General features: G+C 44.3%; 1 protein-coding gene across 1 annotated transcript in view; it reads left to right on the top strand.

Annotated features, from left to right (window-relative positions):
* GAD2 (glutamate decarboxylase 2) overlaps positions 1 to 16,879 on the top strand; it is a 74,332-nt gene that overhangs the window by 37,374 nt on the left and 20,079 nt on the right. Inside the window, 4 exon segments of the mRNA NM_213895.2 lie at positions 4,484 to 4,538; positions 6,194 to 6,310; positions 8,645 to 8,709; positions 15,653 to 15,731. Coding sequence (NP_999060.2) covers positions 4,484 to 4,538; positions 6,194 to 6,310; positions 8,645 to 8,709; positions 15,653 to 15,731 — 316 coding nt within the window.

Genomic DNA, 16,879 nt, shown 5'->3' with positions numbered 1-16,879 from the left:
TACTAGTTGGGCTTGTTACCACTGAGCCACAATGGAAACTCCCTAGTAGGTTCTTAATCAATTCTTTTTTTTAGGCCCGCACTGTGGCATATGGAGGTTCCAGGGTAGGGGTTGAATCGGAGCTGTAGCTGCCAGCCTACACCACAGCCACAGCAACACTGGATCTGAGCCACGTCTGCGACCTACACCACAGCTCATGGCAACATTGGATCCTTAACCCACTGAGCGAGGCCAGGGATCAAACCTGTGTCCTCATGGATGCTAGTCAGATTCGTTTCCACTGAACCATGACAGGAACACCACCATTTATTTTTGATGTTCTGTAATGGCAGTTTGATTTCTCTTTGACTCGACGTTACTTAGAATAGCCAAGCCCGGTTTCTTACATGGTTCAATTGAACTTCTTATTATAACCCTTTTCTTCCCTCTACCGACATGTCCAGGGAAGAGAAATGGTATTTTGAGGAACAGGAGGAGTGAGGAGAGATTGCCAGCATCCCTCCTGCCCCCACGCTTTTCTGCTCAATGAGGTTTCCTTTGAAAAAGAAAATAACTCTTTACCACATCGTGGTTGGAGTCTTCAGATATCTATCACTATAATGATGCGAGCCACTGCTTTTGGAGAATATAAACTTTTTTAGTTACTAGAATTAGACACAAAATCACCAAAAACATTCTGCTCCCATGAATAATGCCAAGCAGTTCCATTGTGCCTATTGGAAAACAAATCTTAATGGAGAAAAACGCAGTTCCTTATCATAGTTAGAGTTCTTTTCCTAAATCAGACTACATATTAAAGGAACCAAGGACGTTCACCATTTATAATTATGATTAAAAAATTTTATTGTCGTGCGTTTACTCTACATGATTTTTCTTTTTATTTCATTGCATTGGTTTTTTTGAGCCTGATGATTGCTGTTCTGCGTACGGTGTCAGCTCGATTAATATAACTCATATGCAGCCAAAAAAAAAACAACAAAAAACAACAAAAAAAAAAAAAAAAAAAAATTTTTTTTCCAAGGCCTTGGTTTTGTATATTTCCCCAATGGTCTGTTTTGACTGCTGTTTATTAGTCTATCTCCTGGGCCTTCTCTAGGATGAGTTACCCACTCTAGCCGCAGCCATGGGGAGGCACAGGGAGCTCTTTTCTCCAAGGTGGTCCTCGTATACAGAAAACCCCTCACAGGGATTATACAGGGATTTCCAAGTCAATCCATGCTAACTGTCAAGTCACCACTTACTCCAGGCAATTGGAAAATTCACTTGGGTCCAAGAATTCCCCTTCCTTAAACTATATTACAGTCAGTGTTAAGGTTTTGCCTAGTACCAGCACTAACTAGTTAAAAAACAAAAAACTAGCGGTTTTCTGTTATGCCTATATCTTTGAGGCACCAGAAACAGTATCATCTAAGGATGAGAGAGTGATTTGTTTTAGTAGCAGAAGGGTCTATGTTTTTCTTATTTTACTAATCAGTGCTAACAGCACTAAGAATTGGGGTCAAGGAACTACTTAATCCAGGGGCTTTCAAAAAACCCTAGCAGAAATATTACAATTCATCATTACAATTCTAGGACATAACCTGAAAGGTTTCTTTTTCTTTCTTTTTTTTTTTTTTTTTTTTGTCTTTTTGCCTTTTTAGGGCCGCTGCCATGGCATATGGAGGTTCCCAGGCCAGGGGTCTAATCAGAGTTGTAGCCGTCAGCCTACACCACAACCACAGTGACACAGGATCCGAGCTGCATCTGTGACCTACACCACAGCTCACGGCAATGCCAGATCCTTAACCCACAGAGAGAGGCCAGGGATCAAACCCACAACCTCATGGTTCCTAATTGGATTCATTAACCACTGAGCCATGATGGGAACTCCCTGAAAGGTTTCTTGTTAAATCAAGGTAGTTGGCATTTTGTTTAACCCCTGCTTCTGAAGACATTTATTGTGCAGTGCTGAGAACCTGGGCTCTCATGTCGGAATACAGCTCTAAGTTTGAAATCTGCTCCTACTAACTGTGTGACATCCTGCAGGTCCCACAATGCTACCACTACTAGTAGTAATAACAACAATGTGACCGGCTGTATGTATCAGGTGGATACTGTATGGTAGGCAGGGTTTTATACTTAGTGCTTAACAGTGTTTTATGTTTACCATATCATTGAATCCTCATGTAGAGGAGGTACTATTAGCATCATTTTATAAGTGAGTTAAACAGAAGAACTTAATCCTTCAAGTACACACAACTAGTATAGGATCTGGGGCAGAAACCTGGTCATTGTCTCCACATTCCAAGCTTTTAGCCACATTCATCTGCTTCTCTGAGCCTCCGTCTCCTTATCTGCAAAGTAAGGACAGTAATGATTCTCTTGGAGGGCTGGCGCGACGGGCAGAGACCATGGAGTGGAGTAAGGCATAGAGCAGTGACTGCTTCTAAAACTGGCGTTTCTGCAGGGGTGTTGCTATTAACGGCAGTCATAACATTAGTCAGTTTCTAACAGGAAAGATCAGAATCCTTTCTTTCTTCACACAAATCTCTGCGAACAGAGCCGAGCTCCAAGCACTTAGGAAAGGCTAGTAGATTTACTACAGTTCAGCAGGGCCTAGGAGCAGGGTCACCAAAGACTCAGGCACTGAATTTGTTACCATTTGGATGCCTGCGTAGAGCTCTGCATCCCCAGTAACGTGCTCCTTTTGGTGAGAGAGTTTTCCCCTTCAGAGCCACCCACAGGAAGATAGTCAGGAATCTGGGCCCAACGTCCGAGCACCGTATAAGCTGTGTCTTTTGCTTCTTTCCACAAAGAGAACATTCCTCCTGCTGGCAGCTCTAGCTGGCAATGAGGGATTTTGCCCAGGCAACTTCATGAAGTTATCTGACCCTACAGCATCACATGAGGTTTTTTTTTAAATTTTCTTTTTTTCAACTTATTGAGGTAGCATAGATTTATCACATTGTAAAAGTTTCACGTGCACAACATTAAAATTTTTGACTTCCACACACATGGCAGCGAGAGCAGCACAGGACTATTGCAAAACCAATAATCTCAATGCAAAACACCCACATCCAAAGCAGCAGTCTGGTTCAATGGTCTTGGTTTTTTGGTTTTTTTTTTTTTTTTCAATTTTTTAAAAACTAAAGTATAGTTGATTTACAGTGCTGTACCAGTTTATGCTGTACAGCAAAGTGACCCAGTCATATATATATATATATATATATATATTTCTTCTTGTATCATCCCTCATCATGTTCTATCCCAAGAAATTATACGCAGTTCCCTGTGCTATGCAGCAGGACCCATTGCATCCTCACTTTAATAATAGCTATTTCTTAAACACTAACACCTAACAGAGAGCACAGAGAGCAGCACCACAAGACATCAGTCACTACTTGAACCCAGCCCTTCAAAGCCACATGTGTAAGTATTAAAGATATACATTTTTGCTGTGGAAATACTTCTAGACCAGATATGCCGGATGCAACAGTTGCCATCCAACACCACCCTGCACCAAGAAGCACCTGTCTAGAAAAGCCAGGACTGCCTGGCAGCTCCTGGTCCTCAGAGGAGACTGCTGGGTGTTGCCCAGTTCTCTCTGGCTCCACAGCACACGGGCAGGTGTGATGCACATGCCACGTCTGGACCGCCTTCTGCTGGCTCCCCTACAGCCATGATGGCTCAAAATCCTGGGTCTTGTGAAAAGTACATGGCTAAGATGTTACACAATTATTGAAATACCTACCAGGCTAAAACCTCCATTTCTAAAGATGTTTTTCAACATGTGGCTCTAGATTTGCATCACCGTGACCTTCTTCAAAACTCAGATTCCTCTGCACGTTTGTCTGTTTCCTGGTTATCCTTCATCTCTCTTGTAAGCCCTGGAGAGCAGAACCTGGTCTGTTTACCCTGGTACCCCAGCACCCTTAGCAGTGTTTGGCTCATAGTGAATGCTCAGTAAATATTTGTGTCATGAATGAATTCCAGGGCCCTCCTGAATCAAAATCCCTAAGATCAGGGCCAAGGAATATGCATTTTAAAGACATGCATAGGTGATTTTTTATACATGCTAAATTTTACAAACCATTGTTCTAAAGTCATTCATCCAATTCTAAAGATAACTGGAAAGATGAAAAGTTTTATCTCCAGAGGCCCCCATGGTCAGTCACTAAGATAAAGTGAACATATTAATAGCATCCTAGGGTTAAATTTTTGCCTTATTGTCATATATCTCCAACAGACATTGATCTTTCACCTGCATTGTGCCAGGCTCTGGGTTCCTACATGGATGAAATAAATATGAGCTTGGAAGGTTGAATGCCTGGGAAAGGCTGAAGCCTACATGTCAGAAACATGCCCATAGCTTTCCACTCTGCGAGAAGCAAATGCTTAGATTTTATTATCTGACAAGGCTGCCCATTCCCCCTGCCCGAAGTCCCTGATATGGAATGACAGAGTAAATTATTCAAAGCAAACTTATATTTATCTTCTTTTTCAGGGGGAAAATGATCCCATCTGACCTTGAAAGAAGGATCCTTGAAGCCAAACAAAAAGTAAGTTTTATTTTGTTCTTCTTTTCAGGGCCTCACCCTAGGCACATGGAAGTTCCCAGGCTAGGAGTCGAATGGGAGCTACAGCTGCTGGTCTGTCCCACAGCCACAGCAACTTGGGATCTGAGCCGTGTCTGTGACCTACACCACAGCTCAGGGCAATGCCGGATCCTTAACCCACTGAGCGAGGCCAGGGATCACACCCACATCCTCATGGGTACTAGTCAGGCTCGTTACCACTGCGCCACAAAGGGAACTTTCCAAAGTAAGTTTTTGAAGGGAGCTTTCTCCAGCCCATAACAAGCTGAGGGTGTGTATTTCTAATTTCCATCTAGTGGAGGGTAGGTTTTTGTTTTATTTTTAAAAGAGACTATGGAATTTTGCATTAAATCATTAGTTATTTCTCTGAGTTATAGGCTCTGCTTTGGAAAAGTCTAAGTTACTGAATAAATACTATACACAGTGATATTGTAACAGTTTCCAAAGGATTTGTCTTCCCAGGGGCTGAGGATTGGCATTAAACAGACACATTCAAAAGACTGCATTCACAAGTAGAAAATACAGGAAAGCTAATTTAGTGTGGACATTCCTGTGCGGGGTCATTTGAAAGGGACCAGTGTTTCCTGCCTAGAAAAATATTGATATGATTGGCCCTCCAAACACCTTATTTTTCAGGAAACAATTCGTTACTATTTTTAAATGTAACAAGTTCTGAAGACCTGCTAAAAATTCCTACAAAGCTCTAGAAGGTCATTTGCATCTCTGGATGGTTTGCAAGCCAGAGCTTTTAGTAGATATAATCTACAGTTCCTAGTTCAACCATATAACACATGGATTTTATTATTAGGATTTCAGAAATAATTATTAATTTTCATATGCATCCCCCACCCCACCCTCTGCCCCAAAAAAGCAGCAGCAGGATGGTTTCCCTCCTTCTCATATGATAGTCCAATAAACCACAAGGTTAATTAAACCTTTGCTGCCACCTAAAGACTGACTCTGTAACATCATGTTCCATTGCGTCCTCTTGGAGTTACTGTTCCTCCTATTTGAGGCAGTCTTGAGCCATGTTTCAGCAACAACCTATTATTACTATCAATTTCCGTTTAGCCATGGCCAGACAGACTGAGCCAACTTAGATGGATAAAAGTCATGGCTTACTGTTTACTCTCCTCTAAATTAGTTATTTGAGAATGTTCCACGTAGGAATAACAGGCTGGTCGGAGTTCCTTCGCTTCGTCCTCCTGTCTGCTCACTCAAGATTTGTTATGTTCAGAGGCCGTGTTATGAAAAAGGAAGACTAGAAAAGAAAGCAAAGTGGAGAAAAGCCCCCAAAAAGTCCCTGGATATTTAAATAGCTTTGGGCACTACCAAAGCTATAAGGCTTACTTATCGTCTGGGTCCAGTGCAGCCTCTTCTGAGAACCAGAATATCTAAGTTCTTAGAAGGCCATGGGCAGGGCCAGCAGAGTGGCCTGGAAAACGCAGATCCTGGAAAGCAAACATCATTCCTACTCCAAACATGTCCATAACCCTTCTGATATTCCCAGAAATGCAGATGTGTATGATAAGAGGAAAACCTCCTCTCTTTTTATCAGCTTTTTAAAAGAATCCGTGGGCCCTTGTTTTACATTATTTGGGGCTTTCTCATTTGCATAGGGATTTGTCCCCTTCCTTGTGAGTGCCACAGCTGGGACCACTGTCTATGGAGCATTCGATCCCCTGCTAGCTGTCGCTGACATCTGCAAAAAGTATAAGATCTGGATGCACGTGGATGTAAGTATCCCATGGGGACTGCCACTAACGTGTCCTTGCACATTTTTCACTTGGAGCTCCTGGAATGAAGTGTATTCTCTCTGTATTTTACTTTAGGAGTTTATTTTCACAATGGTGATAGTTATACTTTTAAAGACTACATAGACAAAGTAGTATACAACTCACATTGTGCACAGCATTCACTGGAAGCAGTCTGTGGCTGATTATGCCCTAACGTTCCCACCAAGATAATATTCTTAGTTCTGTGACCAGGACCCAAGCTGAGCACTTAGTTCACAATTCGCTGGGTCATAAGGTCCATGAAGGAATATATAGCCCACGTACATCCACACATGATTACACACACAGAGACACACACATGCGAAGCTTAACTTCCCTATGAGAATGATCAAAAGAGTAAATAGGGGTTGCATTTCTATGGGAAACTCAATGGATTAAAAAATTCATTTCAACTCAGAGACTAGTATATAGAAGAGGAAAGAAGACTTGACAACTTGCTATGAAACATCAATCACCAAATCTCCAATATCTTATCTTGGTCCTCTAGTGAGATAAACTATATATGAGATATTTTGACTCCAGGGTTAGTCACACCAAAAAATAATGGAAAATGAAAAAATGTCAATTTTTACAAGGACAAATGGAAGGGATCTAAGTTTAGACCACTATGACTCCACATGTAGCTCAGAGATGCCCTCTGATGACCCATGATGAGATAAGGTGTGGGTGCCTGATCATCACTAAGCGCAATGCTTGGTTCAGCTGACGTGTTTTTCATTGTGAGACTTTCTCAATGAAAGAAGCATAGGTTGATGTATCTTCTGGTACAAGAGGCTTATGTTGTTGAGTAGACTGACTTAGCTCACTTTGGCTTTATGGTAAGCATTCAGACCAAATTAATTCCCCTTTCTTTATAAGCAGAAAACCTCCACAGGCTAAGCTAAGTAAATTTCCATTACCCCAGATTTAGCCTCTGTAACAGTTACCAGTCTTCTTTTTCTTCCCCGATTGCGCAGCGTGAGCTGTTCATTAGCCTGCCAGAGGCTCCTTTATTTTACACATGAAGACACTGGGACAAGGTTGGGAAACCCAAGTACCATCAGTGACCTGGCTCTTGGAACTGGAGAGCCTATTAGACCTCACTAGCTGATTCAGGAAGAGGATTACCCTGACAGCTTGAAAAACAAAAATGTGTGTCCTGAGCCAGCAGATGCTGCGGACTCCCCTCCAGAATTTCTACTTAAAATAGAACCAGGAGATTTTTTTAACCCATCGTATCAGCTTTCTTTGAAACATATCAAGTTTACCACTCATGATCCTTACTGTAGATATGGTCTATAATTAAACACATTTGGAAAATTGGATAATTTTTCAAAGTGTAAAAGGAACAAAATTACAACAAAGAAAAAAAATGCCATTATCCCCACATAGGTTTTTTTTTTTTCCTCAAAATTATCCCAGGATTATTTTTACACCCAAAGAATGTTACCATTTTCCAATGAAATCTCCCTCTTGCCATCCTGTCTTTGTCTTTAAAGATCATCACACTAATTCAGATGTTCCAACTTGAATATAGATTTTTAAAGGGACACATTCTAGCTGACTCAACTAATTGCTACAGATCTTTACTGCTTGTCTGTTTGTCCATTTGTTTGGTTTGTTGTTTTGTTTTAGTTTTTGGGTTTTTTTGACAAATGAATTATCCAAAATTATGCATCAGTAAAATAGTGGTGTGAGGCTGCTTCCTCCGTCTGGAATCATCCAGACTTGTCAAAAAGAGTTTTTCTTGCCATTTGGAAGCTGTTTAAAAGGTCCCAGCCCACCTTCTCTACTCTATACTCTGGAGATAACAGGGTTTCTAGTTCTGAGATTATGAACTTCACTTGGGCTAAAAGTGGTGGTGATGGTTTGGGGGGATATTTCCTTTTCTCCCTCAAACTGAGGAAACGTGCCCCCCCCCCCCAGCTCCTGCTACCCATATCAATGTGGAATGGAGCCTGAGATCTTAGAGGAGACTCCAGTTTAACTTTTGGAAGTCTCGTACCAGAAGAAGGTGGCCAACCCTCTAAGTTGCTAGGATTGAAGAGATAATTCAACAAGAGTTGAAACTCTTGCTGTTCTGGAAGACACCAAACTCTAGAAACCCAGGCAATGATATCAGAAAAGGATCCAGAGTTGTTAGTGCTATGGCGAGGGTCACTCCTGTAGCACAGGTTCAGTCCCTGGCCCGGGGAACTTCCGCATGCCTCAGGCATGGCCAAAAAAAAAAAAGAAAATAGAACTCCAAACAATGAAGAAACATTACCTTTTCTTTATATGCTCTCCCTTTTTCAGGCAGCTTGGGGTGGGGGATTACTGATGTCCCGAAAACACAAGTGGAAACTGAGCGGCGTGGAGAGGTACACACATTTTTCTTATTAACAACAAAGTATGAAAGCTAAAGGTAAAAAGCCCCAGTTTCCAAGAACTCTTGGTGTACAGGTGAACCTGTTCTGTGCAGTGCTTGTGTGCCTTGTGTGGTCATATATGCATGAATATTATGTGTAGACAGCAAGAAGAAATCAAATGCCACATCAAATGATCCAAGTGGAATGTCTCTCAAACAGAGATACCTCATTGGTGTCCATGGCTGGCCAGAGGACTCAAGAATGACCTTCCTGGGCCCTTTGAACTAACCACTGAAATTGCTTAAAACTTGAGACAGTCTACTATTTTCTAGGGAGAGCTATAGCTTTCACGTGTCATAAGATGATATCCACTGCTTTAAAGAAGCCAATAAATAATTTTGCAGAGAAAATAAGCACCTGATAATTTACCAGTGTTGACAGTGGGCTTTGGGATTTAATATAGCCAGTTTATTTAAAGTGAAACACACTTGTGATAATATCCTCTGATGGTTTCATTCCTATAATAATTTTTTTCTGATGTAGCTCTCATTGATGCTGCAAAACACCTTTTATTCAGAAACTAAGCAGTAGACCTTTGATAAAAGCTATGAAACACAAAGGAGGTAATATTTGATTAGCATAATGCAACTCAGGTCGGGGAGGGGGGAAATTACAGAATACAAAATCAGCCTCAGGCTTTGGTGCTGGACCATGTGCAGAGGGAGCTCAGAGTTCCTGGTTTTCCCACCACAACAAGTCAGGGCAAGGCCAGCAGTGAGCTCTGACACTGCAGGCGAGTGAGAAAGCCTGGCTTCCATACGAGATGCCCACTCTGCCCGCCAAGCAGCCAGATGCTGCCCAGCAAGGGCTTCCCACTGGCTCAGCCTCTGGACGTCTTGGCATAATTTCTGTTCCAAGGCAAGAAGAGAGGCTGATGGAACTTGGAGACACCCGTGAGCACTGGCCACACAGCGCAGCCTGGCCAGATTGAACGGGTAGCCTGTGCTGTGTGACACCCAGGCCCACCCACACACGGAGAACCTGTGGGTGTGGAAGGAGGGGGATGGGGTTACCGAGGCACAGTCCAGAGCACCTGCTTCATTAGCCTAAAGAAGGCTGGAGAGTTTAGAGACAGACCAGCGAAAGCCTGTGTCAGCAGGGTTGCTGTCCCTGGGTCTGTCCCCATCCAGAGAGAGCCAGTCTTAGGTCTCTGCTTCTGGTCTGGGCTGAATTCCTTTTTGTCATGAAGATCTGCCTGAAATCAGAAGCTCATGGAGGAGGCAGTGACCTCAGGAGTGAGATGATGAAGGAGAAAGAACCGTTCTGAAGGTGCCTATTTAGAGGATCAGAACAAGAATTAAACTGACGTGAGAGGTGGCCTGTATCCAGAACCTTCTCGTCTCCAAGTCTCTTTCTGACTGGCACAAAGAGTGAGAGTCTCTTCCTGCACCTTTCACACCACTGTGACTGCAAGTGCTGAAAGCCAGAGCAGAGCGCGCGCCACCGTGATGACTTGAAAGCTTGCTGATCACCTACCCTGGGCCTTGGAAAAATAAACACCCACGCGCTATTGTACTGAAGGCAATTATTTGAGAGCAAAGCTTAGAACATTCACCGTGGGACATGGAGTTCTCGATAATTGCCGCCATTCTTGAAACTGTATGTAAGTAAATTTACTGAGTGGAACAGCCAGATGGAAAAGCCTGAAAGTGAGGGACTGTGGTTGTTCTGCTTGGGGCCAAATGCCTCAGCCATCCGTTAACATCCATGCTGGTGACTTCTCTTAGCAAAAGGCACACTTCCTCTGGTGAGTAAGACCGTAGGGCCAGTGGAAAGTCCCCGCCCTAATGTGTCTGGGCATATGTTTAGGAAAGAAATTTGCCTCACTTGGGGTGTTACACTTTTCCAAAACTAGGATTCATTCCAAAGTGGAGGAAATGCATGCATGATTCTTGTCCCCAAATCCAGACATGGCCCAGTGGTCACAGGGACCCCAGAGTGCCGTCCTCATAATAAAAATGGCATACTTCCCCAGAACCCGGCCTGGCACCTCCTTCAAGAACCAACGCAATTCTCAGCACCTCCCTTCCCTGATAAAACTGTGGAGCTATTTGGAAACAGTGTAGCTGAGGTTCCTAGCACTCTACAGTTTGTTTCTGGGCACTGTTAACAGACCCTTCTCTAATCCCTCCTGGCAGCAGGCTGCTGCGAACTTGTAAACATCCATTTTCAGGTCCACTCTTAACGCTTTCCGGCCCCGCTGAACTTTCCAGAAGAGATCCTGCCGAATTACCAATTATTGCTGTCACTCCCACCCCAGGGAGCCAGAGGTTCAGAAACTCAGTTCACTGATTATGGAACCTCTGTCATAGACAAGCCACAGCACTGGGCACACTGAGGACCCCAAGTCACATATGACGTGAAGCCCGTCTTCAAGAGGTATAGCGTCTAGGAGGGCAGACTGCAGTCGCTGGGGGAATAAATTCCAGGCAGAGGAAGTAAAGGCTCAAGATTCAGGGGAATGAGCTGACTGGAGGGCACCAAACTAGCATTCATTCCCTCTGAGCAGGGAGGAAGGGGAGCCTTCCCGCAGGAGCAGGCACAGGAGCTTCATCAGGCAGAAGTGGAAGAAGCAACAGGGGCATTGCAGTCTGAGGCGGTCCTTGGAGAAAGTTCATGCAAGTCTGGTTGGAGACTGAGATGGCTTCATGGCAAGGGCGAGCGGCATGTCCAGAGGTCCCACCCAGGGAGTCTCAGTAGAGGGCCTTCCCGCAGAGCCAAGTCAGGGTCTGTGTAGGTCCTTGAGCTGAGAATCACTGCCGAGTGAGCCATGATGACCCATGGAGAGCGTTCTATTTCTCAGGTTGGGGTAAGAGAGATGAAGGGCCAGGCCATAACCACCAGGTTACGGAAGAAAGGAGTGGTATTACCTGCGCTTTGGAAAGGCAGCTCTGCATTCAAGTGGAGATGGAAGCCGGGGCAGACAGAAGCTCCTGAGCCATCACAGAGGTCTAGGGAGTGAAGGGGGGAGATGCTGAGGGCGGGAACCTGAGCAGCAGCAGGGAGAGAAAGGAGGCGATGAGCCTAGGATTGCTGCTTCTGAAGAACAGGATGCACTGCCCCAGACACCCGCTCCTCATGTGTGATTTAAAGAACCAGCCCTTCTGCATCCTTCACTTGCTTCCAAAATATTTTGTGTGCATATATAGATAAGTCACACTCCAATAATGCTAAGAACACCATATGTTACGAATGCTTAAACATTATTTTTATAGACTGCTTCCTTTTGCCTTGCTATACTTTCTAATGCTTTAAGAAATTCCAGAGAGATTCCTCCTTGACAGATTTTACAATTTGTTGTATTATGTGGGAAGGCATGAGAGGCATACTTTTTGTAGTTGTCTGTGATCGAGCTAGCATGTGTTTGTTTTATATAAAACACCTTTCTCAAAAGTTATATCAAAAATCTAGCACCATCATCCTGGGGGAATATCAAAATGGCCTGGGGAAGTTTTTCAATATGCATATACCAGAAACATTTCATACTCTTCAGGGTTTAGACTGAATACATGTAGCACTAGGTCATGGTGAGAGCAAGGATGCTATTTACGGACTTGCTGGCTGTGTGCCCTTGGGCAAGAGGTCTCTCCATCTAGAAAAGTGGTACTCCACCAGTGTGTACCTTAGAGGGTTATTGTTGTATGGATTAGATAAATTAATACACGTGATTCAAGTAGAACAGTGCCTGTCAATGTAATACCTAATAAATGTAGATACCATATGAATATTGAAAATATTCTAAGTGATCCCTATACACCATCTACAAAAAACAAAAAAAAAAAAACAAAAAATAGCACCAAAGTGCTACAGAGTAAAGTAATTTATATAGAATTTTTAAAAAGAACTGCAAGGGGTGATATCAGGAGAGGGAAGAAAAGAGAATGAAACCAAACACTAAGGTCTGGAAGCTGAAAGCTTGCGAGGAAAATGGGGCAAGGAGTTGCGGTCCAGACTGGAGGAGAGAGGAAAGAAGCATGAGGAGGGAGCAAGTCAGCAGCTTCGTTTGGGATCTTCGGAGTTTGAGGTGCAAATGAGGCCACTAGGTTGTGTCTCAAAAATGGCCGTCGGGGGCTTGGCTCCCTCCAGCTTAGGGAAAATCACAGAGGACATGTGACTGAATCCCACGGCAAACCATTTTGAAATGTACCTGAGATTGATTAACAACACATCACCAATAAATAAGGCTGTGTCATCAAATCACTGTGCATCTTTTTGAATCTTTATGAGGCAGCCCCTCCGAGAGAATTCAATGACCATCAGTGCAGCATAGAAATAAAACAGCCTGTCAGAGACCTGGAGAACAGCTATTTTCTTCTCCATCAGGTGTCATTACTGATAAAGCTGTGTTTCATCGGAATGAGGCACATAGCTATAGAGTATCATAGAAGGTACAGAGTGGCGGTGTATAGGTGCCCAGTGTCACAAAGATCGGAAATGATAGAGATGAAAATAGCAAGAGCCAACCTTATTTAATGTGTACTGTGTGTGGGACACAGTTATAAGCGCTTACCTAAATGATTTACTATCATTCTCCTTTTACAGAAAAGACAATCTAGGCTCAGAGAGGTTAGGTAACCTGCTCATGGTCACACAGCTAGGAAGTGATAGAACCTGGATGCAAACACTCTGGCTCCTAAGATCCCCTCCCTTAACCATGATGTACCTACTGCTCAGAGCCCAGGGTTTTTCACTCTGGGCTCAATCTCAAGAACAAGGAGATGTTTTCCTGGAATGAGCTTTTTGATACCAGTTCCATTATTATTCATGAAGCCTTTTAGTCCTCCATCCAGGGTTGTAGACCTCTAGCCATGAACTGCCTTTGCTTCTTTCCTCTGTTCCAATGTATCTGACAGCCAGTGTCAGAGCTGGACCATTCATCGATTCTGATAAGATCCCCGGGCCAGTAAGTGTTCTCTGACTGGCCGCTTGATGCCCGCCATTCATCAGCTGGATAAATAGGACCTTGCCCAGCCTCTCATTCTTCCCAAGGTTCTCACACCTTGGGTTCTGGGGGCAGATAAGGCCTGGTCTGTTGTTCACCAGAGGAGCAGCAGCACCACACAACGCTCTGCAGGCAGCTGCCTCGGACTGTGCCTCCTCCTGTGAGTCTGTTTATGCCAAGCTCACGTTCCTAAGTCTCGTCCTCAAGCATCCCTCAGAAGGCACTCAGAAGCCCTGCGCAGATTCCCGTGTGAAGTGAGCCGCTGCTCCCGCAGGAACTGGAGGAGGAAGAGGTTGGAGCAGCACGGGGGGGCATGACGAAGAGAAGGTGATGGAGGTGGAAGGAGGCTGCAGGGATAATACTTGATCAGCCTTAAAGAATAAGTGGGATTTAACCAAGCGAAGCAACAGGAGATGACATTCCAGCACGGGGAAATAGCGTTAGGAGACCCAGGAGCAAGAGAAGAGAATTTTCTGAGAGGAAAACAGCCTCTGGTGTGATGGAAAATGGTTCGGGAAAGTGACAGGACTACATGATGCCTGGCCTGGGCTCACCTGTGAGGACCTCATGAGCTCTACCCCGCAGTTTGGAATATGGGCTGGAGGCCAAAGGAAAGAGGAGAGGGCCGTAAACAGTGCTAGAGGAGTTCCTGCTGTGGCGCAGCAGGATCAGGGGTGTCTCTGGAGTACGGGGACCCATGTTTGATCCCTGGCCCAGCACAGTGAGTTACGGATCCAGTGTTGCCTCAGCTGCGGCAGAGGTGGTAACTTCGGCTCAGATCCGATCCCTGGCCCGGGAACTCCATATGCTGCAGGGTGGCCAAAAAAGAAAAAAAGAAACAACAACAACAAAAACAGAGCTAGAAAATAACTGTGGTACTGGCTGAGGATGAAATGGAAACCAAGCATCAATTAAGACTATATATCCTTGGGGGAAAAAATGTAATTGTAATGTCTACATGTAAGGATAACCTGACCCCCTTGCTGTACAGTGGGAAAATAAAAAAAAAAAAAGACTGTATATCCAGATTAAAATAATAATAATTATTATTATTAAAAGAATCTGAACCAGGACTGTGATTTAGGATTTTCCAAATAGTGTCAATCCCTGAGCTGAGACTCAAGATCATTGATGGAAAGGTGTTATATTTCTCAAGTATGTTGGGACAACGCAGATTGAAAACTGCTGTGGCAGCTTTGGCATATCTCCCCCGTAGTCCAGAAGGATATCTGTCGCTTAGAAAAGAGATGGAAGCAGGGGGTGGGCTAGAAGCTATTATGAAAGGAAACCTTTGAAACATTTGATAATTGATTGAATGGGAAGAGGAAGAACTGAGCTGGGAAAAGAGCTAAATTAAGTGGTGGAATGAACCACTGCCCTGAGCTCCAGGGCACTTCGGTTGTGTTGGAAGCAGGAAGAGTGGCAGCACATGGGGCACCTGCCTGGTGCCCTGCTCTGTGGTGGCCACATGAGGGACTCTGGACTGGATGACCCCCGTCACTCACAGAGGCCCTCAGAGCCCTGTGGCTGAATGCATTCCCCAAGGGAGCTCAAAGTCACCACCTGGTGACACTAGCCCTAACCCACTGTCTCTGTAGACAAAGAAAAGGTTATAGATTTAAGAGCCCACTTGTTAAGGAGCTCCTGCTGTGGTGCAATGGGATTGGCAGCGCCTTGGGGGCACTGGGTTGTAGGTTGGATCCCGGCCCTGCACACAGCTGCAGCTTAGGTTGAGTCTGAGGCTCAGATCTGATTCCTAGCACAGAAGCTCCATGTGCCATGGGTGGCTGGGGGGCAAGGGGGGTGGAAGAGCCCACTTGTTTTATAAATTAATGTTATGCTGGAGTCTGAGGAAAGCACCAGGAAGCCTGAACTCTGCTGCCCAGGCACAGGGCCTTGGTAGTCTGAGCCTGGCATGGGTGCCACCCTCTTAACATGATTTGTCTCCTTCAGGGCCAACTCTGTGACATGGAATCCACATAAGATGATGGGTGTCCCTCTGCAGTGCTCTGCTCTCCTCGTTAGAGAAGAGGTATGTCTTTCCTGATGCTTGGCCAGGCCAGAGGTGGGGTTGGGTGGAGGAAACGTGTACAGACACAAATGACAGAATCAGGGTGATTTTACCTGCTGGAAGAGTGAGCCACATGCAAAAAGGGGAAGTCTTTTTTTTTTTTTTTTTTTTTTTTTTTTGGTCTTTTTGCCTTTTCTAGGGCCATACCCGTGGCATATGGAGGTTCCCAGGCTAGGGGTCTAATCGGAGCTATAGCTGCCAGCCACAGCCACAACAATGCCAGATCCGAGCCGTGTCTGCGACCTACACCATAGCTCACGGCAACACCGGATCCTTAACCCACTGAGCAAGGCCAGGGATCGAACCCGCAACCTCATGGTTCCTAATTAGATTTGTTTCCGATGCACCACAATGGGAACTCCCAAAAAGGGGAAAGTCTTAATGAGGATAATGGCCAGGTTCTGCTCTTATGTCCAAATAAAGGAAGGTTATAGTTCTTTTTTTTTTTTTTTTCTATTTAGGAAAAGCATATGGAAGTTCCCAAGCTAGGAGTCAAATCAGAGCCACATTTGCAACCTATACCGCAGCTTAAGGCAAGGCCAGATCCTTAACCCACTGTGTGAGGCCAGGGATCAAACCCGTATCCTCATGGATACTAGTCAGGTTCTTAACCCACTGAGCACAAGGGGAACTCTAGGATGGTTATATTTTGACTAAACAAGACAGGCATATTTCATGCATAGCTAAATTTTTGTACATGTGTAAAAAGCATAGGACGTTACATTGTACTCTGCAGCATCATTTAAAAAAAAATAGGGGACAAAAGAAGTGAGTTTCAGATGAGGGAGGTGGCAGTCCTCCACTGTCCTCAGGTTAAACCACACCTGGTTTGCTTAGGTTGGTCTCAGATTATAGAGTGGACCCCATCAAGCTAGAGCTTGAACAGTGACAAACATTGGCAAACATGGAAGAGAGGTGGTTGAAAGAACTAAAGATATTTAATCTAAAAAAAAAAATTTTAACTTAATGGACTGAGAGGATGGCAGCCTTGACAGTGTAAACGACTCCCAAATGGGAGAGAGTCAGTTGTTGTGTTTGTTTGTTTGTTTGTTTGTTATCATGAGACTTCAGGGAGCTGGGTTGGGGACACTGGCTGGTACGTTTGATGG

Source organism: Sus scrofa, chromosome 10 (assembly GCF_000003025.6).
Source record: "Sus scrofa isolate TJ Tabasco breed Duroc chromosome 10, Sscrofa11.1, whole genome shotgun sequence".
Lineage (NCBI taxonomy): Eukaryota > Metazoa > Chordata > Mammalia > Artiodactyla > Suidae > Sus > Sus scrofa.
Note: the sequence above shows the minus strand (reverse complement) of the source record. Positions and strands in the feature narration are given on the sequence as shown.